The sequence below is a fragment of the Phaenicophaeus curvirostris genome, chromosome 16, assembly GCF_032191515.1.
Source record: "Phaenicophaeus curvirostris isolate KB17595 chromosome 16, BPBGC_Pcur_1.0, whole genome shotgun sequence".
In the NCBI taxonomy this organism is placed as follows: domain Eukaryota; kingdom Metazoa; phylum Chordata; class Aves; order Cuculiformes; family Cuculidae; genus Phaenicophaeus; species Phaenicophaeus curvirostris.
In genome coordinates, this window is record NC_091407.1 from 16497270 (window position 1) to 16521973 (window position 24704).

Below are 24704 nucleotides of genomic sequence, written 5' to 3' on the forward strand. Positions count from 1 at the left end.
AACATTCACACACCAGAGCTCTAGGTGCGATCAGAAAATTCAAAACACATTGGACAATAAGCACCTAACATCAACATTCATACATCAGAGCTCTGGATGTGATCAGAAACTCACTCAGAGAACAAACGACAGGAGCCACCGTCCTCCACAAGTGTTTGCACAGAACGTGTACATCTTCCAAACATGATTTAAGGTGGCCAGCACAACCGAAAGGTTTGTGCTGCTGAAGTCTTTGTTTCTGCAGCTAAGACAGTTGACAGCACATCCCAAACAGCTACAGCTGTGCTCCAAGAAGAACTCACACAGCGCTCCCAGCCTTACTAACACAAATCCGAGGCAAAGGCAAACACAAGGCTGACTGAAGACAAGAGAATTCACCAACAGAGTCAGCACAGACAAATAAATGCACTGTGGTGAAGACAGTGGAACAGTCTTGGTTTCAGCTGGGTGCAAAGCGAAGACCTTTGCAGAAGCTAAGGCATTTCTGTACATGACCTCAGTACATTCTCCATGGCAATGGTACACTTCAAGTTGCTTCTGCTCAAAGAGTACCATAAAGCTATCGTTTGCACCCACATTGTCACCAGAAAATATGCAAGCACCATTCAAGGACACTAAATAAAAGTCTTGTAGAGGCATCTACATGAAACAGTACATTGGCCCAATATTATCACTTGCTAAGAGTGAGTCATAGTAATCTGGAGATTACTGAAGGCATCAGAAAGGCCTGAATGCTCTGGGGCGGGGAAGACTATTTATTAACACGATTATTTGAGTTTAACAGAAGCTTTCAGCATGTTTTGTCCCTGTCTCAGCAATCGTGTGCTGGAAGGCAAGAAAGGAGAAAGAGAACCAGAGACTGAAGACATCCAAGACCACAGCAGCACAACCTGTTCCAGTGGAACGTGTTTACACGGAAGTGACTGCAAGTCAACTTGCGCTGCATCTGCAGCCTAGAGGAAAGCAGAATCTACCTGCTGTGCTTCAGAACCTCAGTTGTGGCCTCCAGGCCCCGACCCACCCTGAGGGTTAACCGTAGGGATAAGCCTGGCTCCACAAGCGTCCTGAGCCACCAGCTAGCGAAAAACCTAACAGGCTGAAGAACTCACCACAAAGTAGCACTGATCTTTCACAAAGTTACATTAATGTCCCCTCTGCGACCCCAGGCAGTTCCGTACTCGCATCTTCCACAGCGCCCCTTCCCTCCCCAGCCCCCCCTCCCCAAATCAGCACATTATTCTCCTTATATGCATTAGCGCAATCTCCTCTCCATCTGCTTCAGAGTCCACCCACAAACAGCAGTCTAGAAACTGACCTCGCAACCACAGACAAGAGTTTCTGTGCGGACTCCGTTAGGGAGAGTGAATGGATGACCCTAATAGAAGGCAATGCTGGATTTCCCCCCCGGCGGATTGAGGACTTTGTTGTGTGAACGTGGTCTTGGCCCTAATCGGGGCTCATGATTGTCTATCTTGGCTTCTGGCTCCTTGCATCGCTCCTCTTTGCCCAGATCTTTTTTCTCACCTCCATCTTCTAGCTGTGGTTTGATATTTTCTGTAGCTGAATAAAGAGAAAAGGGATTAGATCAACTTGGTGTTCTGTAATGCACAAAGTGCCTCATCTTCCGTGGGCTGCACAACTTCCCTCCCCTCCCCTCCCACCCATCACACAGTCAGGTTTCTCTCTATTTGTACATTTTTCCTGAAGGAAACCGGTGCTGAGGAACAATTTCACTTTTCACAACTCCTCTCTTCCTCACAAGGATACACAGGCTGAGCAACAAACCTCCAGAATCACCTTGGCAGGGTCAGACAACAAGGAGATGCAACGCAGCAGCGAATGCTCACAGCCTGAGCTGGGAAGCAGCGTTCACACCGCTCGTTAACGATTGCTACCTGAGCAGTGATGCATTTTGTTGTTCAGCTACAGGAGGCCAAGATTACACACCTGAGGGAGATGGCAAGGGAGGAAGCAGCAATCTGATGGGATGGTTTTCTATCTATATAGATTCCATACTTATCCATGTACACACACACAGTATCAAGGTATATATACAGACATTGTATCAAGACGTACACCCGTGGTGTTTTCCTTAACAAAAGGAAGAGAATCATTTCCCTGAGACTGGCGATTAAATTTCTGACTTAGATAAAGAAAAGTTCTCAGCTGTATTATCCTGAATCTTACCAGTCTTAGTCTCATGTTTTTAAGACAAAGCATAAGAAACTATTCCTTAGAGCTTATATATAGAGAACAGAGAAAGAAATTTCTCCTCCTGACCTTCTAGCTTCTTTGGTGTTTCATCTTCTTTCAAGACAATGTGATCCTGCAAAGAAACCAAAGCTGTCTTAGTACATTACACTATGATTCTCAAACAGTAACTCTGCCACAAAACCCTTTGGAAAGCTTATCTTTGTGCCTGATCTAAGTGTACACGATGATCCTGGTAGAAGCTCACAGCTACAGGCCCTGCGTGCAGCTCCGCATCCCCTCCACTGCCACACGATTCCAAAAGCAGTGGTAGAAGGGACCTCCTGGTTATGTCACAGTGCACATCTCAGACCATTAATTCAGTGAAACACAGATGAAGACAGGACATCAGTTCGCTATAGTCTTAAAACTTTGTTTACGATAAACAGCTGAGCCCAAAGGTCTGGGATCACCATTCTTGTCAAGCATGCCCCACACCCTGGAGAAGATGGCATTCCCAGCTGGAACACCAGCAGCACCAGACACTTTCATCTGACATCACAAAATCAAGTCCATGCCGGTCCTGATCCCAAGCTTGCTTTTTCACTACTGATCGCTGAATCTCTTGCTCAAGGACATTCATGTTGAATGCAGCCATTTATTTCAGGGAGGTGAAGGGCACAGCCAGGCCACGTAAAGATTTATTACTGGTACTCAGTGACTTTGCAAAGCTGGTATCACAGTCACCTCTGCCAAACTGCAGAAGAGAGAAACGCCTTCTTTCTATACAGCTTCAATGCCTCCTGGCTGCATACCAAGGGCTCCAGCTGTACCTCACTCACAGGGAAGACCAAAGGCTTTGGGAAGCACATTCTTCTCTTTGAACACACATCTGCAGCCTAATTAATAGTTTTATGCAAACAACAGAGCACGCCAAGATCTGATATCCCAAAGAGAACATGTTACCAAAAAGGGACCTCAGAATGCCTCAGAGCTGTTGGCTTCTTGATTTGACAATGCCAGAAATACAAGTACCTTTGGCTTGTTTGGGTGTGCTCGCACAACGCTGGGAGATACAGGAGACCCAAAGATATCACTTGTCTTGCCACCAGGTGGATTCATGCGTGGACGAGGCTGAGCAGAACCAGAATCTTCAAAAATACCACTTTCTTTTCCTCCTGCAAGGCAGTTGTTAGATTTTTTTTTTCTAAATTACTTAGATTTACCACACTATATTAAAAAAAAAGGCAAACATACAAGACTTCAAAGAGTTCTAGGACCCTCCTACTGACTAGAGACTTACTTATGCTTGCCTGGAGATACTACTTGCTATCCTTCGTGACAAGAACTCATTACAGGACCTCTGATTCGGAGCTGTACTCACTGCAGCTAACTAATGACACTGCACTAGAATAGAAGCAGTTTCCTTTCATCATTTCCTAGACCTCAAAACTCTGAAAGAATTAGACTTGGGTGACATACTAAAAAGTCTGTGAACATGTAGATCACTCAAATATTCATATCTTCAGAAGTCTGAATAGATTTAAGCCCACTCAATTTGTGAAAATGCAACATAAAGACAGACAGATCACAGCATTCTGCTTTAGGAATTCAAAACCAATTCTGTGCTGCAATTTGGAGACCAACAGTACTGAAGGAGGTGGCTGCCCTTACCTGGAGGGTTTGTTCTTTTTGGAATGTTTTGAGGTTCTTCTGATGCTCCAAAGATGTTGGATGCCATACGGTGTGGCCTGCTTGAAGAAGAAACTTCTTCTGCACTCCCGAAGAGATTACTTGAACCTCCTCCTGGGGGCTTCAATACCCTACAGTGCAGAATGAGAGAAGCAAAAGATAAAACTTTGTACAAAATCTATAGCACTCAACATCTTTGGTGTCCCCTCCCTATTCTCCCCTGTATGTTATGAATACTCTGATCTGAACTTCCTTCAGGTAATTTGCTGCACCACGAAGGATCTACTTTTCAAGAGCTCTTCTAATAAAACATTCTCAAGTTCAGCACACACATTGCCAGCCTCCTGGTCAGTCACCTTCACCATCACGTTCTTGATGATTCCTTGGAACGGCTGTAACTGCCACCAGCACAAACAGCCGCGCTTACAGTGCTGCTCAGAAGCATCAGGAGATGTACAGAAGGCATATGGCTCTAGGCAGTATTTTAAAAGTAACCACTACAGAGTCAGGCTTTCTGCTAAACTGCACATTCCAACTCAACATCTGTGACACAGCTCCAACTTATCAGGTCTTAAATAAAAGCAGACATTTCATACTTATTAAAAAAAAATCAGCTACTTCCAACCACCAGCTATCATATCAGCTGCTGCAGAGTTTAGAATGAGAAGGCGGAATGCCAAGCAGCCAGATTTTTAGTGGTCAAGATGCAAATCCATTAAGACCAAAGCTCTGCACCAGAGGTAAACCAAACAGATCTGCATAAAAACTGGAGGTTACAGAGGAAATGGACTGACTTCTTGAAAACCTACCAAGTCACACTTGTCCTCGAGGAATAAGGCCACAGTTAACAGCTATATCATGTTCAACAGACTGCAAGTCCTGTCCTGAGAAGGACTTGAACTGCTACCTGGGAGCAGAACCAGTGGATTCGAAAGATAACAGAAAAAGCATGGGAAAGTGATGAATGCCCAGGTATCAAAGATAAGCCGCACAGTTATGTCTGCTTGACCTATTACCCACAATCTTAGCAGCTGAATTATGCCTCTTTGCATCTGAATACTTGATCTGGGTTGTAAACTAACTTCGCTTTTATACAAAGAGAACAGCTATAGAATGAGAGATCTGCATTCCACTCTACCTGAGCAGGATTCAGAAGTCAGTGAATTAATACAGCACATCTCCTCCACAGATCTTTTCAGACTCAATGTCTGCCAGGCATAAGGAGAGGCACCTCTCAGAGCCAAGACCTATTCTAAGTTAACTCTAAGATAATTTCCCAAAAGCAGAGATATTTGGCCACCCAGTCAGAAAATGAGCTCCGTCAGCATTTTTGATCTCCGAATGCAGAGGGGAATTCTCTTTGGGAGGAAGGAGAGAAAAAAGGCTGGGAGTGGTTTATCCAGCCAGAACCAGCCTCAGAGACTGTTTCTAATGGCCAATTTCAGTATTTTAATCCCTAGTACGACTGTGGATTTCATGAACCCCAAGAGCTTCAGGGAGTAACTACAGTTTCAGTGGAAAGGACAACTGCCTTTTCCACTTCACAGGTAAGATCACATCCGAGCAGACAGTTCATTTACAGTCTAGCATTCAACAGACGACAGGTCCAACTGTGCTCCAAGCTTCCCTACAAGATCTGAACCTACCAATAAAACAGACAGCCTACAGAGAAATAAAGTATTTTGACTATTCACAACGGTCCATAAACTATGAGACAGTTCAAGCACTGAAACTTGGGAGGTGGAAGAGAAAAGGGAACAATAAAAAGAACCTAGAGGAGTTTGGGAATGGGCTCCTGGTAAACAAGCAGGTCTGCTAGCATCCCTCACATAACTGAAGTGACTTCTGGCCTTGCCCATTTCTCTTCAGCTACAAACACTTCTCGTCTTTCTTGAGTTCCAAGTATGATATCAAAGAGACTGAAAGGAAGAGAAACATGCTTCATACAGAGTTTCTGATAGTATATATTAACTCTATTTACCACACTGTTTTCCTAACACACATCTACAAGCACAGGAGGGAATAACAAAATAACTACATTCAGATCTTTTTGGTTTAAGAAAAACAACTAGTCACAAGAATCAAATACTTCTCATTCCTGCAAGTGGATTGAAGATCGCTTGCAGAAAAAAATTCTAGAGAAACTCTATTTTAAGATTAAATACCTTGATTATTCAGTTAACAAACTTAATCAAGCACCAAAACAAACCCAACACTGGTTAATCTTACATTGTCCTCCCATTTTCAGCTCAGTACACAGAAATGCCAGCTGCTGCAACGAACAAGCCAGAGGCATCACCTGAGGTGCTCCAGAGGCACTTTGAGATCAGCATAATAGGTGACTTTTCTGCCACCCAACAAACGTCTTGACTCTGCAAGCACCAAGCAGATTCACCCCTTCAATTTCAGGATCTTCTAACTGCTTCCTTCCAAATACTCCATCAATTTTCAATTTATGGGCCTGTGACACCAGGCCCATAAAATTCTCACTAACGCAAAGCCAGATAACCAAGTCACTCAGAGGAACTACCAGAGATGAACTCCAGGTACAGCAATAAAGCCTTCGAGCCCATGACAGCAGAGAGAACAGTTCCGCGCTCCTTCCCTTCACCCAAAGCACTGGGAAAACACAAGTTTCCTTGCTGTGCTGCCACAGGAGCATTGCCGACCTCCTTCTACTCCATGTCACGGGGTTGTAGACTGGAGTGACGCACACAGGTCTCCCTCACCAAGTAAGAGATGAGATTTAGCCTGCGGATCCTACCAGTGGAAAACAGCATCTGAAACTTGATAAGCCAGGGTGAGCTGCTTCAACAGCGCACAAGGAAATTCAACATACACTTAGCAGTCATTTTAGTTTATATTGGTATAAGGCCAGCTTGAATGAAGAGATTTTTGTGCCTTGTAGCCAGATAAGTTAGATCTTCCGTTTTCCTTTGTGAAGAGGGGAGGGGAAGAAGAGGTGTTGCTTTGTTTTAAACGGTAAAGAAAAAAAAATATCCCTTCGTTTTCTACAGAATCTAAGCCTGCCTCTTCTCCTCCCCTCCAGCAGACCTGAAGTCTGTCAATTCATCTAGTACAGCTAAACTTGGAACCCCACCCTGAAAGTTTAAAAGCCTCTGCTAATTGCTTTATTCTCTCCAGGCAGACTTGAAGAATTTTAATGAGTTCTTGTGGACCTTTTTCCTTCCCCAGCCCCCCATGTTGTAACACACTTGAATTTGAATGCCCTTTCCTCATCAAACCTTTCAGCCAACCATGGAATCAGTGCCAAGACTTACCCCCTACTTTGAGACACAGCTACATAAAAAAATAAATATATATTTTCCTGTCTGACAGTTCAACCCTGAAACCTGACCAGTTTTCCAGCAGTTCCAACAGTGCTGGTGAAGCACGAATGCTGCAGTATACATGAGACTATCACTAAGGCAGCCAGGAGAAAGCCGACAACATTCAGGTGTGGGACACCAGGCTCTAAGACAAAGACCAGACTATGACCAGGAGCCCTTCTGCTGCTGGAGCAACACAGACTCACGGCTCCTAACGCCCCTCCCTCACCTCATGAGCAAAGCTTTGTTAAGTCAGCTACACTCTCGATCTGAGAGCTCTGCGAGATCCTGGTACCACTGAGGGGAGAAGGGGAACACGTGTGTCACCTTTCCGAGATGGCTACGTGCCACATTTCAGCTCTACCCAGCAGCTGTGGAACGGCTCCTGTCTTACAGGAAGTAAAGATAAATAAATGCAACACATCTCTACAGTGTGCACCAGCAAGGTAACAAAGTTCTGCCCGCCTGTGCTCCCAGAGCAACAGCAACTCTTAGATATGCAGTTCCTACTTTTATTTTGAAAAAGCAAAACTTCCTTAAAAACACAAAGCACCCTTAATAAAGTTTAATAAAATAAATCCAGGTGGTTATTTCGATTCGCTAATTAGTTGTTTGCTGTATCGCCACGTATGCTGATTGGACCAGCGGAGATACATCACACCGGACACTTACTGAAGTGGAAACTGCCAATAAAAATACTTCTAGTGTCATTTATGTCTTATAGTAAGACCTCTCCATTAAGAAGTTCTCGAAATGCAAAGCATTTGTTTCAAATTTCTCCCAAAGACTTTCACATTGGGAAGTCATTTTTTCCCACTACCACAGCTGCTGGTGGTTGCTGCAGGGATTTGGAATTAGGCACAGTTTTAATCAGAGAAACTTCTGTACATTAAGAATGGCAAACGGGTTCGCATTATCATCAAATTTGGCTTTAGGGCATGAATAGAATAAGTTCTGGAAGAAGCGCCCCCAAACCAAGCGCTTTTTAGCAGTGGATACAAATGGTCAATGATCACCATAGAATCATGGAATCACTGAGGTGGGAAAAGATCTCTGAGGTCATTTGGTCCAATTGCCATCCCAACCCCACACCCCAGAGACCACACTAGGAGATCCAGCACTGCCTGCTGTGCTGAGGCTGCTCCCATCACTGTCCGTGTGGCTCTTGCTCCCCGGCTGGATGGAACCCTCTGCCCCAATGCCAGGAAACACACTGACTCGACTGCATTGCTCGCTGCTAACCAGAAAGTCACAATGGCATTCCAGGCTCGATCCAGAAACCCAAGTTACAAGTTAAACACGGTTTCAAAATTACCAGGTGAACAGAAACTCCCTAGAGACCACACCAAGGGCAGCTCGTCCTCACAAATCTTTTAAAACCAGATCATAGTTGAGAGCAATGGGAATAAAAGATGAACACAAATCACACTGGCGGTTTCAAACACTTCCTTCCTTCCTTTCTGAGCAGACAATCACTGCACAAAGGGATCCATCCCTCCAGCTCCAAGCCTTCAGGATCCATGACCTCGCCCAGGAACAGCACCAGAACCCTGCAAACCCTGCAGCGGGGACCAGCCCTCTGCTCCCCACCCCAGCACGACCCCCCCTCTGACCCCCTATCACAGATCCCCCTTCCCTCCCCTCATCACAGCCCCCCTCTGCTTCCTCCCCATTACAGCCCTCCCCTGTCCCCCCATATCTCTGCCCCCCTCCATCACAGCCCCCTCATTCCCCGCATCACGACGCTCCCCCACACCACTGCCTCACCCCCCTCCTGCTCCCCAACAACACAGCCCCAGCCCCCCTTCCTCCTTCCCCCCATCACAGCCCCTTCCATTGTGGCCCCCCCTCTGCCCACCACCCCCCGCCTTCCCTCCCTTCAGCACAGCCTCCCCCTTTGCGCCCCCCCATCATGGCTCCCCCTTCTACCTCCTCCCTAATCACAGCCCCTCCCCCCATCAAAGACCCCCTCTCAGCCCACCCCCAGCACAGCCCCCTCCCCCCCACTCTCTGTCTCCCCTCATCCCCCCCAGCACAGCCTCCCCCTTTGCACCCAACCCCATCATGGCTCCCCCTTGTGCCCCCCCATCACAGCCCCCCTCTCTGCCCACCCCCCAGCACATCCCCACCCCCTCCAACGCTCTCCCCTCCTCCCCTTTCCCTCCCCTCTGCACAGCCTCCCCCTCTCTGCCCCCCCTCATCACAGCCCCCCCTCCCCTCCATCATGGCTCCCCCTCTGCCCCTCCTTATCACAGTCCCCCTCTCTGCCCCCTACCCCAGCACAGCCTCCCCTCTCTGCCCCCTCCTCAGCACAGTTCCCCCCTCTGCTCTCTCCCCTCCTCCACTCCCAGCACAGTCCCCCTTTCCCTCCCCTCAGCACAGCCTCCCCCTCTCTGCCTCCCTCTCATCACAGCCCCCTCCCCCATCATGGCTCCCCCTCCTGCCTCCCCTAATCACAGCCTCCTCCATCACAGCATCCCTCCCTGCCCGACACCCCAGCACAGCCCCCATCCTCTGCAGTACCCCCATCATGGCTCCCCCTCTCTGCTCTCCCCTCATCACAGCCCTCCCCACCCATGCGTCCCCCCTCTGCCTCCCTTCATCACACACCCCCCCATCATGGTTCCCCCTGCTGCCCCACCCTCATCATAGACCCCCCTCAGCACAGGCGCCCCCATCATGGCTTCTCCTGCCCCCCGCTCCCTGCTCTCATCACAGCCCCCCTCCCTCATGGCTTCCCCTCCAGCCCCCCTCCTCATCACAGGCTCTCCCCCATCGTGGCTCCTCCTGCCACCTCGCTCTCTGCCCCCCGCCCCTCACCTGGAGCTGGGCTTGGCGGGCTCGGCCTCGGCGCCCTGGAACATGGTGGTGCTGGCGGCGGCGGCGCGCGGCGGGCCCTGCGGCTCTCTCCCGCCCCGCAGCCCGCGCGCCGGGGCCGCCCCGCGCTCCCATTGGCCGAGCCGCGCGCCCGTCGAACGAGGGGCCAATCAGAATTCACCCGTCCCACTCGGCGGGGCCGCGGGGCCGTTCCGCGCTTCCATTGGTCGATCTGCCCGCCCGTCACTAGAGCGGCCAATGGGAGACCGGCTTTCCCTCGCGGTCCCACCTACCAGCGGAGCCGCGCGGAGGGCGGGAAGCTTGAAAGGGCGCGTCCCATTGGCCGCCCCGCGCGTCTGTCAGGGGGAGGCGCGCGGCCATTGGCTGAGAGCTGCGGGCCGGGGTCACGTGGGCGGGGGGCGCTGGGGCTGCTGCGGGTACCGAGGGGTGTGAGGTTAGTGCACGGTTTGGGTGGAAGGGACAGCAAACCCATCCAATCCCACCCCGCCCACGGCAGGGACACCTCCCACTGGATCAGGGGCTCCAAGCCCCATCCAATCTGGCCTGGAACCCCTCCAGGGATGGGGCAGCCACCACTGCTCTGGGCAACCTGGGCCAGGGCCTCCCTGCCCTCACAGCAAAACATTTCTGCCTAAGGTCTCATCTCAATCTCCCCTCTTTCAGATGAAAACTCTGTACTCAAACTGCAACTTCATGCTTTGTTTCATTTATTCCCTGCTAACATTCTCTACTTCCAACTCCTTCCTTCTCTTTTTACACTGTTAAGTTCTGGTCATCAAGTACAAAATCACGGAATCACCAGGCTGGAAAAGACATTTGAGATCAAGTCCGATCATACCCGTCTGCCACTAAACCGTGTTCCCAAGCACCTTGTCTACCCATCTTTTAAACCCCTCCAGGGATGGGACTCCACGACCTCCCTGGGCAGCCTCTGCCAGGCCCGATGACCCTTTCAGGAGAAATTTTTTTCCTGATGTCCAGCCTGAACCTCCCCTGGTGGAGCTTGAGGCCATTCCCTCTCATCCTGTCCCCTGTCACTTGGGAGAAGAGCCCAGCTCCCTCCTCTCCACAACCTCCTTTCAGGTAGTTGTAGAGAGCAATGAGGTCTCCCCTCAGCCTCCTCTTCTCCAGGCTAAACAACCCCAGCTCTCTCAGCCGTTCCTCATAAGGCCTGTTCTCCAGCCCCCTCACCAGCTTTGTTGCTCTTCTCTGGGCTCGCTCCAGAGCCTCAACATCCCTCTGGGTGAGGGGCCCAGAACTGAACCCAGGATTTGAGGTTCGGTCTCACCAGTGCAGAGTCCAGGGGCAGAACCAGGGGTGGGATTCAGCAGCAGCTTCAACGCAAGGCAGAAAAGAGCTGAAGGTTGCTCTTCGCTGTGAGCCTGCGTCACAGCACGGAGGAGCTGCACAGAACAAACTCAGACTGGGTCACATCACCTAGTTTTCTCAGTACACAAGTGGCTGAGACAAGTCCTCGCTCTAGGGATAGAAAGGAAGGATCACAGAATATCACTAACAAGGTTTTTGCTGAGCTTTTTAAAACAGTCTTAATGATTTATCATCTGGTTTAAGAACACTCGTGAACTTTCTCAGCACATACTTAAACAAAAGCTGCCATTGTGTATTGAGAGACCAAAATCCTGCACGTGTGCAAAAAGGAATCAATTAATGACAGAGGTCATAGGATAATTCAACTCAAAAGGAACCTTCTCCAGTCCAAACTCCTGTACAAAGCAGGGTGAGGTGGATGAGACCGGCTTCCCTGCACCTCATTGCATGTTGTCATGGAAGCTCTGCAGATGGACACTATGCAGCCTCTCTGGGCTTCTCTGCCTCATTCAGGGGAAAGACTTTTTCTGGTAGTGGCTATATAAAAACATGTCGGCTCAAATTAAGTTCCTGCTGCCGTGAAGCTGTGAAGGAAGAAAAGCTAGAGGAAAGAAAATAAAAACCAAGATAGACAGTACTCTTCTTATCGTGCCCTTTTGCTTAGTGAGCGTTTTTTTCCCCCCTTCTCTTCCCCTTGGTACTGGTGACCACAGCCAAAGGACATTCAGGAGAGATTCCCCCTGGTTTGACTAATTTCTGTCACTTGGGGTCAGCAGACACTGCTAGGGATGGAAGCTGTGAAGCCAAAACAAACCCCAACCAAAACCTTCTCTCACCACGGTGAAAATAATGGAAATTCTGTGATGGGAGATGTCCATGAACATTATCCCAGTGGTTTCAGTAAAACCAGAATTTCACCTTGCATGGCTTGGCCTTACAGACACATTTTTTATTATGTAAATAAAAGTTAAACAGAAAAATCTGATGGGCCACGAATGGCAAGTAAGACACCAGACTTAAGTTAGACCAAGTATTAGTATGTATTTATGCACAAGAATAAAAACAGCTTTACAAGTTGAATTGGAAATTTAAACAGAGGAAGTTTAACAGCTTTCGTATATTATATTAAATAACCAAAACAACTTTTTCCAAAATTGGTAAAGAATAAATAATATAATTTACAATATGGTACAAAAAATAATCAGTAAGGACAGGCATTCTGCTTTATACATACACTATATAGGTATATTTATAATCTATAAAACAAATTCACATCTCAAACAAGCCAGAAACCTTAGATGATATGGCTTAACTATTATTAAAAGAAACAGCATTAATTTTGCTGCTAGAACCATAAGCCCTAAAGCAGTTATCATGTTTCAACAATGAATGATAACTTATTGCCGTAGTGCTTGCCAAGGTTTCACTTAGTTAACAGTTACAAATCGCTGTGAAATTAAGAGATTCAAAGGTTGGAAAAGGTTAAAAAAAAAAAAAAGTGCAGTATTTTCCTTATAAATGCATCCAATGTCTGAGCATAAAAACCAAAATGCAACTTAATTTGCACTCTGGGATCTGTGGAGTCAGTAAATGAGATGTCATTATAGATTAGACTTGATCGGAGCTGTTTAGTTCAATTTAGAAATACAAAGAGGGGTGTCAAGAAGAGGTTTAGCAGTGCCATGTTAAGGACTATTCGTATTCCTATGCTTAGCAAGGTGAGTGATAAGGGACACAATGAATTGTGGGGGTCACCAGGATGCAACACCAGGCAGCAAACCCCCAGCCCTGGGTACATGCAGCTCTCAGCATGCAGCGCAGCCTCTCACCCAGGCTACGAGACAAGACACTGAATTGTCTGCCTTCACCTGGCTGAACTACTCATATCTTCCTCATTTAAGTTGCTAAACCAATCAGGGGAAAGCCTAGAGGAATTAACACCAGAAATGGATGCTTAGTGTCCACGTGTCTCTTCCAGCCACCTCATGGTGCCCCACAAAGCTACTCACGTCGACCTCAAACCCCCTCCTGCCTGCGCCAGCGTGTGCGCAGAGGCCAGCCTGAGCTCACTGCGCAGGTGGGGTTTCCTGTGGCTTTAGGAAAGCTCAAAACATAAACAATGAAAAAGTCTGTGCTTTACAAAAAAACCCCAGAATATGCAGACACACACGCACACACAGATGTCCGGGTGCACAGCCCCCACCCCTTCGATTCCCACAGCTTTTCGTTTGGCAGTCAGGCACAGACTGAGACTGCTCGGTGGTGTAAAGCACATCCACCCCAAACCAAGTGGTGGAATCAGAGGTGGTTTTTTAAGTGACCTGTCACATAATAATGATAACAAATTCTGAATCAATTCAACATTACCACAATGATCTCAGTTCTTTGCAAGTTTTCCCCTGAGAAGCCTTACTTGCCCTGAAAGGGCTTCATTACCAAACTGTAGCGGGCAAAGCCCTGCGTCTCTGACACAATATTCTGCTGCATAATGACAGCGTTTAAGAGACTGATTCCAAACATTTTGAACCACAACATTCCAAGTGCTGAGCTGACCTCTGCCATTCACGCAGCATTATTACCTGGCAGTCTAAGACTACTTGCAAAGGTTCAGGATATTGAAGTTTTCTGATCTCATGGCATCGTTACCAACAGCCACTGCGCTGACTTCACTCTGCAAGTCCATTATTCCCCAACGGCGACTGGGTGGGCTGAGGAAGAGCAGCCTGACAGCTCCCTGATCAGACAGCACAAAGTCCTCATGGATCTCAAAGTGCTCTGCCATACAGGTGCAGCAACAATGGGAACTAACTGCAAGCAACCCAAGAGTTAAAACCAGGGTCACATCCACTCCATTATCAGCATGGGTGAAGAAGATGAACTGTTTGTCATGCTACCAAAACACACTGCAGGCTGCCAGGCTGGTCTTCCAATGTCGAGCAGTTTAAGAACTAGAGTTCAGATTATTTTTGTACAGTTCTTGATTAGAATGTGTCCCATCCCCTCCTGCACATCCTGTCAGCCACAGATCCAGCAGGCTCCTCCCCCTACTTTTGTCCTGCAAGTCCCGAGGATTTCTGGAGTTACAGCATACAGGAAAATCAGTGTTACTGATGTAAGAACCAAGACGAAAACATCTGGGAAAGACTGAGCCAAAACACAGCTCAACTGTAAACAAAAGTTTGAAAGGGAGAGACTTGAGATGAACAGATGTCACTCAAGATTAAGCGGCATCCTCCCCACACTGAGGGGAAATGCATTCATTTTTCTGACTGCCTTCAACTTTTTATATTCTAGGTTTGCATAATTTCCTGGTATTTGCAACAGGATTCTCAAACAAGGCTCTGTAAGAACAAAGAAAGAGAAATAATGGCAGGAGGACTCAATATCCCACATGATATGCAGTCAGAGTAGGAAGTCAGCTCACAAATTATCTGTTCTTCTAGTCCTGATTGTTTTCTTGCCAGTAGCACAGGTTTGCCTCCTTGCTGGCAACATTCAGTGGCGCTAATGCTGTTCTTACAAATCTGTCTGGTTCCTATGTCAAAGAGGAGAAGGCAGCAACCCAATCCCCTTTGAATGCCATCCCAACCTCCCTCCTTGGAGTGCAACCAGGAAGGCTGCTCTAGGCCACACAAAAGGTGCTTCAGAAACCTTGTTACATTTTCTCCTAACAATAGAAAGCATAAGGCAAACTACAGAGCAGTTAAAAAAAATGTACATAAAGGGGGGGTAAAACTGACTGGGGAAACAGCAAACCCAATCAGTGCATTGTGAGCAAGGTTACAAGAAAAAACTCCCAGCCAAATGCCTCGCAGAAGTAGCTAAAGGTAGGTAGAACAACACCCACCAGGTATAGTGCAAGTTGGGAAAAAGAACCCCTGATAACAGCCTAAAAGATGGAAAAGGTTTGTTTATTTCTCATACAAAGGTGAGGCTTATATAGGACCAGTCCCTTGAGTAAGTTCAGAGCTACTTAAAACAGCCAAGGGACATCCTTGTACTGGAGAAGCAGACATGGGCTTAGAAAAGGGGCACAATAAAGGTATTCTCGCTCCTGACTGGTAGGAAAGGAAATAGGAAAAGTCTCCTGAGTTATAAAGGTAGAATCAATGGAGAACCAGCTGTAGGAAAGGTAACTTTCTATTCCTTTGAACCCACTGGTTATCAGGATCTGGGTCTACTCCAACAGTGACATGAAATGCACAGGGATTTAACAGAGGGAGCACCAGACCCACCAGTGCCTGGGAGGGACTACAATGAGAAATGATGCCCTCAGCTACCACAGAGCACCTGGAACTCACAGAACAGGGAGGAAATAAGGAAGGACGAAGGGATTAAGGTAGGACTTGACACCTCTCCTCGTCATAACACAAAACAGATCTCACTTTAGTGTTAATGTACTACGTGTTTCTATACATTACGACGTTCTTTCCTATTTTCTCCCCTGGGGTAAATCCTCAGTTTTTGTGGAGAAAGATGGTGTTATCTAGAGGTTTCCAGCAAAGCCGAGACTAATTATGACAAAGCTCTCATAGTGATTCCAGTAAGCTCTTCTGCAGTGTTTCCTGACTTAAAAAGCAACCGTTCTTCAGGGAAAGCCAAAAAGCACCTTCCCACTTGTGGGATGAACTATGCAACGTGATGAAGAGTTTCAAAGGTGAAGAACATGAGTGCAGTGAAGGTGATTAGGATTGTGACATGTGATGGGCTTTAATAATAGAGAAAACTCCCCAGGGATCCATGCAGTTGGGGAGTGGGGTGAATCGGAGCTCCCCGACAAAACAAGAGTTACGTGCCCCTGCTGGAATGGTCAAACAACAAAACACAGCCAAAGAAACAGAATGTCTACAAAAACAAAGCATCGTAGAGTCACAGCGCCTTTGAAGAGAGTGCAAGAAACTTCGGTTTAACTGACTGGTAAAAGGTGTCAGCTAGGACGTGTCAAGATGCAAAATGGTTCCTGGACCCAGGCCCACCCTTCGCGCTCCACAACTTCAATATGGATCCAAAATTGTGGCATTTTGACTACTACACAAAAAATAATTCACATAGGGGAGCTTCTGGCAACATCCTTCCCTGCTTAAGCATCTTGCTTAGGCTGCCCCAAAGTACAAGTCCAGGACTGTCCCATGAACCTGCCATCTTGTCTCATGGATGCAGGGGACACACCATTTTCTGTAGCACTATTTCATGTTCTGTTGTTCCCAGTATATTGCACATTCCGAGACCTGCAAGTACTTCTTCAGACCTTTGAAGGCAATGCTTCTCTTTTAGATAGAAGCGTACATGATGGGGACAACTCAGTTGCTTTTCTACAACCTGCCCTTGCCGTGATCCAGCGCTGCAAGCTCCAGCTTTAGCTGAACAGTCTACACCAGCCTGCTGGTTTCACACACTCACTGCGAGAGATCCCCGATAGGGGGACCACCACCTCCTCCGTCAAACAGAATCTCCCTGCGGGTTGGCTCAGGTATCGATAGCTCCTGGGCAAGATCATTAAAACGAGATATGTAATCTATGCTGTTCTCATTCATCATGCAAGCCAGCTGGGAATCCACCACCTAGAAGAGACACAAGAGAAAAGAAGAGCTACGTCAGTTGCAATGTCACAGAATCACAGAACTGTTTAGGTTGGAAAAGGGCATCTTGACATTGTTTTGTCCAACCAACCTGCTCACACACGGTCAGCTGGAATAGGCTGCCCCGGAACTTATCCCGGAACTTTTGATAGGAATGGTTGGACTCGATGATCCGGTGGGTCTCTTCCAACCTGGTTATTCTATGATTCTATGAGTCTATGATTCTATGATTATCCAGTTAGGCACTGAATTACCTCCATGAATGAAGAGTCCATGACCTCCCATGGCAACCTGTTTCTGTGTTTGACCACCCACACATTAAAAAAGTTCTCTTGGAATTCCATGTTTTACAATGTGTACCCATTGCCCTTTGTCCTGAGAAGAGCTTGGCTCCCTCATCTTCACTCCCAGCCTCTCCTCGTATCAAAGATACACTTTACCTTGCTTTATCCAACTTAGAGAATAGCTCTCATCCATGCCTAAGGGAAGCCTCTAAAATCCAAAACCCTACAGCCTCAACGGGCCTCTTCCTGCCTATCCTTAATCCAGCGTTAAGGAGCACTGGTAGGTGCTCTGTACAAAAGCTCTACAGATGTTACCTCAGACATAACAGCACTTGTCAACAGAACTTGATTCTGCAGGACACTTAATAAAAGGCCTTTCAAAATTCTCCCCTTGTTAAAGCCATTTTTCAATGACAGTTGCTTCCTCTGAAGCCTCCTGCACAAACCCACATCTGCCACAAGAGTTCCGGTGCCCGAAACGGTGGTTACCCCGTGTTCTTCCAAAGACAGTTTGGACGACCAAGGGCTGCAGGATCATTTCATGTCCAAAGAAACACCTGTCATATATCCCATTAACTAATACACACCTTGACAGATTCTCACCACTAAATAAGCAGAATCTTCATATTTATGCGAAGAAGCAGCCCCATGCGCGGAGTCTGAAGCTGCCACGGGGACATAACAACAGCACAAGTCTGCTGTAGCTCCTGGTTACAATGTCTCTACAGAACCTCCTCATCCAAATCCGAAGGGCAATGGAAGAATGACATTTTCCTTCCATCAGGACAAGCCCCCCCAAAGTCAGAATGTATGCGTACAGGGGGGTGCTGGTCTCTACTCCCAAGCAGCAAGTGACAGGATGAGAGGATACGGCCTCAAGGAAATGGCCTTATTTCTCCTTCTGCAGCCCAGGATACGGTTGGTTCTGGGCTGTGAGTGCACACTGCTGGCAGTTCTCCAGCTGTACTGTAGCTGCACCACTATTGACCTTTCTATCATCTTTAGTATTTTTAATTCCTGCTCTGCGAAGCAGGACACACAAAACAGAAGGATGACAAGAGATGTCCAACAAGGTAAATGTGGTCACTCCCAGCAAAAAGAACCTGAGTGGAAGGTGCTCACAACACGTTCTTGCACCAACTCTGGTGCCGTACGGCCTCGCGTCGTTTGACACCTTCCTGTTAAGACTGTACCTTGCTTCACTAAGATAAAGTGTGTATGTTAAACACCTTTGCAGTCAGCACCGCAGGAAAGGCTGATGGACAACAGACGATACTGCTGCACAAAGAGAGGCAGTGGGGCTGGCGGTGAGGGGTGACGTACCTCTGCCACATCTGCCAGAGACCGCGACACAAAAGAGTCCCGGGAGTTGCCATCCAGAAGGCTGGGTCCCAGTAAGGAAGTGCCGCTGGCCGTCCCAACAGGAGTTGGCAACATTTTCCGTCCCTTCTCGGGGGAGATGAAACTTGCTATAAAGAAGAGACACATCAGTGAGTTGCTGCACCGAATGTTTGCAATTGGGAGGATAGAGAGAAGGACAAGGGAAGAGAAAATGAAGGACAAGTATCTATTTCTGTTCTTAAAATCTGTGTCACAGCATGAACGCCACCAGCACGCTGCCAAGAGCAAAGACTCATTACATTGGCCCCATTTAACAGCCATTAAAACCCCCACCTCTCAAACCCCAAACAACCTCAGTGATTTCACGTCTCTGGGATTGTGCTCACCAAGCACAGCACTGCCTGTTCTCCCAACAGCAGAGCTAAGGGCATCTTTTCATTCTGGCAAAACGTCTCATCCTAACCCATGAGTCAGGCTCCAAACAGACTACAAAGAATTGCCAAGGAATGATTTGTCCCAGGGAATGGGCCCCAATCTTGCACCAGGATCTTTTCAAGACTAGACTTGCAAAGGGAAAGAAAATGTATTTAAAGCAACACTGTTGAAATGAAAGCGAGAAGGGAAGAATTCTACAAATGTCCTACTAGATTTACAATTTTCCCAAAGGATTCACTTCTAATCAACACCTGTCGTCTTCTTTTTTTAAAGGAAAGAGTGGTTTTGTTGCAGTTCTCGGCATGCTGACACTCACAAAACAAGCTGCTGAGAGAGGAGTCTGTGGAGTCATTGGGGTACCACTGGGGGTCATGGCTGGGAGAGGCAATCCAGTTCTGTTGAGGACTACTGGATGGGGACGGAAGACTTTTGGAGCTGTCACTGCCATTCAGCTTTGCAGGAGAGAGAGAAACACCTTCACCTGTAAGCCAAGGTCAGGAATCACCGATTCAGTCAACGCACTGAAGTTATCAGACACTGCCACAATATATGCTTAGGAAAAAACCCACCGCCACCAAACCTCCCCTCCCTTTACACGCTAAGGCAAGGCACAGGAATTTATTTCCAACAAATAATAATAAAAAAAATAACCAAGAATTCCTTCCCAGCAAAGTTTCTGTTGATATAGAAAATGAGAGGGATTCTTTTTCAAGCTAATTAGGAAGGCTTTAGCTAATCGCATGCTTACTGTATTGCCCAGAGCTGATGGCGATTTCAATGATGGAGTCACTAATCTGAGTAGCAGGTTCTCCTTGAGAGAGCACATCTTCAGGTGGGCCGGGCAGAGAAATATCCAAGAGAGCAGAAACATTGGGAGGAGAGAGCCGGGTGCTGGAAGCCTCTGATGAGGAAAGCGGAGGGGTGGACAGACCATTCTGGATGGGAGTCTTGGACAGCTCTGACAGAGAAAGGACTGGTGTGCCCTGTTACGAGAAACACAGTGTTGTTCCTTAATTTGTGAAGGACTTACAAATCTGTCTGAAAAGAAACAGCTTCGCTCCTAAGCATCAGGTTAAAAACTAGCCTTTAAGAAAGGGGAAAAAAAAAGACTAATAATCCAGCAGACAATATTCCTGAAGATTTAGGAATACATAAGTTTTTTTTGTATTATTTCATGAAAAATACCTGTAAGCGTAAGCAAATCTACTTCACCCCACATTCTGCCAAACCATCTGAACAAAGATGGGGCTGTAACGTTGCAAAGAATATTTCCTACAGCCTACATGACAGAAACAAGCATCGTAATAAAACAAACAGGACTTTAATGAGACTACAAGATAATTCTTAAGAAATAATTTGCCTCTGCTTAGGCAAAAAACCCTATAACTGCTGAAAAGGATACCATACAATCACAGAATCATGGAACGGTTTGGATCGGAAGGAACCTCAAAGCCCACCCAGTTCCATCCCTTGCCATGGGCAGGGACACCTCCCACTGGATCAGGGGCTCCAAGCCCCATCCAACCTGGCCTGGAACACCTCCAGGGATGGGGCAGCCACCACTGCTCTGGGCAACCTGGGCCAGGGCCTCCCCACTCTCACAGAAACACATTTCTTCCTAAGATCTCATCTCAATCTCTCAGATCAAAACCGTTCCCCCTTGTCCTATCCCCACACTCCCTGATCCAGAGCCCCTCCCCAGCTTTCCTGGAGCCCCTTTCAGTCCTGGAAGCTGCTCTAAGGTCTCCCCACAGCCTTCTCATCTCCAGGCTGAACAACCTCAACTCTCCCAGCCTGGACTCATACAGGAGGGGCTCCAGCCCTTGCATCATAGCCGTGGCCTCATCAGAGCTCCTGAGCAATTGAATTAAAGACAGCAGCTGCTCGATAAGAAGGATATCAGTTTTGCTAAATCTGGCAAATATATTTGCTGGAGCAACTTAATTTGAGAGTGAACCAGTTTCTTCAGGCTGCGTGATGACATTCAGAGCCAGGTCTGAAGAGGTGATGTCACTTCAAAGCAGAGTTACAGTCAACATCTGACTGATCTCAGCTAGCAGAGCTTCCCAGGGAAGCCCAGACTTGCTGAACAAGTCCAGCTCTCTCAGCCTGGCCTCATACAGGAGGTGCTCCTGCCCTCTGATCGTCTCCGTGGCCTCCTCTGGACTCGCTGCAACAGATCCATGTCCTTCCTGTGCTGGGGCTTCCAGAACTGAACACACAAATATGCTAAACTGCTATCTCACTCCTCTTTACAGCCAGACTTCCCAAACCAAAACTGATCTTTTTTTAGGGCTTCTCATTGTTTTTGCCTCATCACAGAGCTCTGTGGGGTTTCTTTCTCCTTTAGTATACACAAAGCTGTCCTGAGAGCTAGAACCGGCACCTAAGGCCCCAAGACCACTACTGCAAGCCTGGTAGTCTCATGTCCCAACATGTGCGCTATAAAACAAATCTTCTTCTCCCATATGCTCACCGATCACATTGATTTGACCTTTTCCACAGGTACTTGTCACAGGAAGGGTGGAAAGTGCTTCCACTGATGAAAAAGAAAAGCCTGTATTCTGAGGCGTGTCTAACACATGGCCCCGGGTCTCGCTGGAGAAGGACGCTGGGGATGAGATGACAACATACTTTCTCACAACTTAGGTGCTGACACAGTTGCTTTCTAGCATCTGCGTCTTACTGGATCCAGCATAACGCAAAGCGATTCCCTGAAGAGAATGCTGGCACTATAATCATGGGTTTAGTCTCGGTGTTCCTCCTCCAGCAACACACACGCCGCAGGGCCCCCAACTGCCGAACCCTTTCTGCGTGATGGCCAAAATACACACATACGATACAGCAGAGCAGTTATAAGCTCCTCTGCCTTATCAAGAAACACCTAAACCCTGTCTGTGCTTCAGAGGTAAGATGCCAGCTTCGATTTGCTTTTAAAGAACAGCATATACATTAATTTAAGCAGCGTTGCTTAATTTATTTCTTTAAACTTCTTCAGAAGACAGAGATCTCCGTTCCCACATTACAGAACTAATGGTGCACCAACTACATGGGAACAAGAGGTTCTAACCAGTAACACCGGTGGCGTCTTCAGAACAATACCCAGTTGATGCAACCGTTCTGTTGACAGACACTCTACCTGGAAGCCATCAGGAACCACCTCCTGCTCATGTCGCGCTGGGAGGCTGATGAATGGAACCCGACACCCAGAGCCCGAGCCCTAGAAGCACAACAGAAACCATGTGAGCAACAAACATTTACACAAGACACTGTACAAACAGTTCTGGGGACAGAAGAGACAAGTGCACTTCACCCTTCATCCATCTTTTTCTATATATCATGACTTTCAAAATCAACCATCAACACCCCAAGAAAATGCCACGGACTAACATACCCAGTACCTGAACGGGGCCTAGAAGAAAGCTGTGGAGGGACTTTTTATAAAGGCATGGAGTGACAGGATGATGGGGAATGACTTTAAACTGGAGAGGGGCAGATTTAGACTAGACATAAGGAGCAATTTCTTCATGATGAGAGTGGGAAGGCCATGGAACAGGTTGCCCAGGAAGGTTGTGGCTGCTCCATCCCTGCAGGTGTTCAAGACTGGATTGGATAGGCCTTGGGAAGCCTGATCCAGTGGGAGGTGTGGCAGGGGGGGTTGGAACTAGATGATCTTTAAGGTCTCTTCCAACCCAAACTATTCTATTATCCTATGATTCTATGATCTGGGTTGCAATGAAAGAAACGGCAAGGAGAAATCAGTTTCCATTCCAAATACATCCCTAAATGCACATGTTTTCCTCAGATTCCCTCCTGAATTACTTTCTACTGGAATGCTCCTGTTTCTTTTCCAGCACAGATTTCTGGATGGCAAACTTCAACAGTTTCACAGCTGAAAGCTGTTCTATAGGGTAGAAATCTTTTCAATGTGGTAATGATTTGATTCCTCAACCGCAAAATGCACCCTCTACAACACAGTGCAGTGGGTTTGCCACGATACAAGTGTCTAACAGCAAGTTCCAAGAGTCATTAATCATAGAAATGTGAAATGTCCTGAGATGGAAGGGACCCACAAGGACCATCGAGTCCAGCTCCTGTCCCCACAAAGGACACCCCAACACTCACACCATGGAGCTCAGGGCCTTGGCCAAACACTGCTGGAATGTTGTCAGCCTTGGCACTGTGACTGCTTCCCTGGGAGCTGTTCCAGGGCTCCACCAACCTCTGGGGGAAGAACCTGCTCCTGATGTCCAACCTAACCCTCCTCTGGCATCTTCCTGCCATTCCCTTGGGTCCTGTCCTTGGTCACCAGAGAGAAGAGCACCTGCTCCTCCTCCTCCCTGTGTGAGGAAGCTGCAGAGCGCAATGAGGTGTCACTTTTTACACACTGAAACAGCAGGACGCTTTACAAAGTACATTCCAGAGACTCTGACCTCTACGGTGGTGATGGAGCCTCCATTCTGATGTGCTACTGTTGACTCTCGTGCTGTCACCACGGTGGTCACTCCGTCTGGTGACAATGGAGATACACCTGACAAACCATCCGCATCCAGGACAGGCACGGGGCTACCTGGGATAATGCCAGCACTTTTAGCTGCCAAGTCGATAGCACCTTTGGAGAAAAAAAGCAAAGCACACATTACAAGCCTTTTTTTCAGGCAACTACTCTGTTGTAACTCATCTAATAAATGATTTTTAAACTGCCCATAGTTAAAACTTAACAGATGTACAGAGTGAAAACGGTAACTACAGCTACATCAGTTGTTCCTCTTCACAGAGAGTAACATTTCTTTCAGCTCAAATCTGTAGTTTTTCTGTCTAGTTCCACGTTATCAGGTACATCGACACAGTTCAGAGGAACATCCCAGTTCTCCCCCCTGCCCTTTCCTTCTATCTTCCTATTTTGTCCTACAAATAGAGGATTTGGTTATGCAATTTCTAGGAATTTTCAATTGTTCACTAGAAGCTATAAAACCAACATAGCCTGACTCTGTTATCGTGCCATTTAGACTCAATATAAAAAACTTATATTGTTGCAGGGTCAACCTCACTCAGACCTTTAGGATCCCCTTAAAACATCCGAGTGTCGTCCCATCACAGAGAATTCTCTACATAACACAGAGGCAGTCATTGTTTTCACCTCATGAATCGCTCTAACTACAGGACCGATTTTTTTGTTGCAGGACAGTGTTTGCTTGGGGCATGCAGGCACAGTTTTATGTTGTAGAATTCATGATCCCACCTTAGTCAATAAGCTATTTAAAACCACAGAATGCTTTGGGCTGGAAGGGGCCTCAAAGCCCATCCAGTCCCACCCCCTGCCATGGGCAGGGACACCTCCCACTGGATCAGGGGCTCCAAGCCCCATCCAACCTGGCCTGGAACACCTCCAGGGATGGGGCAGCCACCACTGCTCTGGCCAGCCTGGGCCAGGGCCTCCCCACCCTCTCAGGAAAACATTTCTTCCCAAGATCTCATCTCAATCTTCCCTTTTTCACGTGAAAACCAGTTCCCCCTCATCCCATCCCTGTACTCCCCAATAAGTCCCTTTTGACCATGTCACAATCCCTTTCCAAAGTCAACAAAACACCACCAAGTGCTCCTCTTTGGTTACAATTCCAAGCCCCTGCTCAGCCTGCAGGCCAGACACCAGGTGGGAGCATGTCTGAGGCTGCCCCACCCCTGAC

At 47.4% G+C, this 24704-nt stretch overlaps 2 protein-coding genes across 4 annotated transcripts in view; both read right to left on the reverse strand.

The window, feature by feature from the left end:
* Positions 1-1251: 1251 nt before the first annotated feature.
* JPT2 (Jupiter microtubule associated homolog 2) lies at positions 1252-10117 on the reverse strand. Its single transcript, XM_069870270.1, has 5 exons — positions 10032-10117; positions 3865-4013; positions 3226-3368; positions 2281-2326; positions 1252-1560 (listed from the first exon to the last, which is right to left on the reverse strand). The coding sequence occupies exons 1-5, from the start codon at positions 10073-10075 to the stop codon at positions 1376-1378; spliced, it is 567 nt and encodes a 188-aa protein (XP_069726371.1). The 5' UTR covers positions 10076-10117; the 3' UTR covers positions 1252-1375.
* Positions 10118-12549: 2432 nt separating this feature from the next.
* CRAMP1 (cramped chromatin regulator homolog 1) overlaps positions 12550-24704 on the reverse strand; it is a 49725-nt gene continuing 37570 nt past the window's right edge. For 2 of the 3 annotated variants that reach the window (XM_069870078.1, XM_069870077.1), the window contains exons 16-21: positions 23451-23629; positions 22157-22237; positions 19766-20000; positions 19334-19498; positions 18565-18710; positions 12550-16939 (exon numbers count right to left, since the gene is read on the reverse strand). In XM_069870078.1, coding sequence (XP_069726179.1) covers positions 16775-16939; positions 18565-18710; positions 19334-19498; positions 19766-20000; positions 22157-22237; positions 23451-23629 — 971 coding nt within the window. In that variant the 3' untranslated portion in view covers positions 12550-16774. The remainder of the gene's footprint in view (positions 16940-18564; positions 18711-19333; positions 19499-19765; positions 20001-22156; positions 22238-23450; positions 23630-24704) is intronic. The other variant, XM_069870079.1, reaches the window with a different exon arrangement.

Bases quoted from the DNA above. Each gene is read 5' to 3' on its own strand.
- JPT2 (XM_069870270.1), bottom strand. From the start codon at position 10,075: ATGTTCCAGGGCGCCGAGGCCGAGCCCGCCAAGCCCAGCTCCAG. The intron at 4,014-10,031 runs GTGAGGGGCGGG...TCTGCACTGTAG, and splicing joins CCCGCCAAGCCCAGCTCCAG to GGTATTGAAGCCCCCAGGAG. The intron at 3,369-3,864 runs GTAAGGGCAGCC...ACTGCCTTGCAG, and splicing joins AAAAAGAACAAACCCTCCAG to GAGGAAAAGAAAGTGGTATT.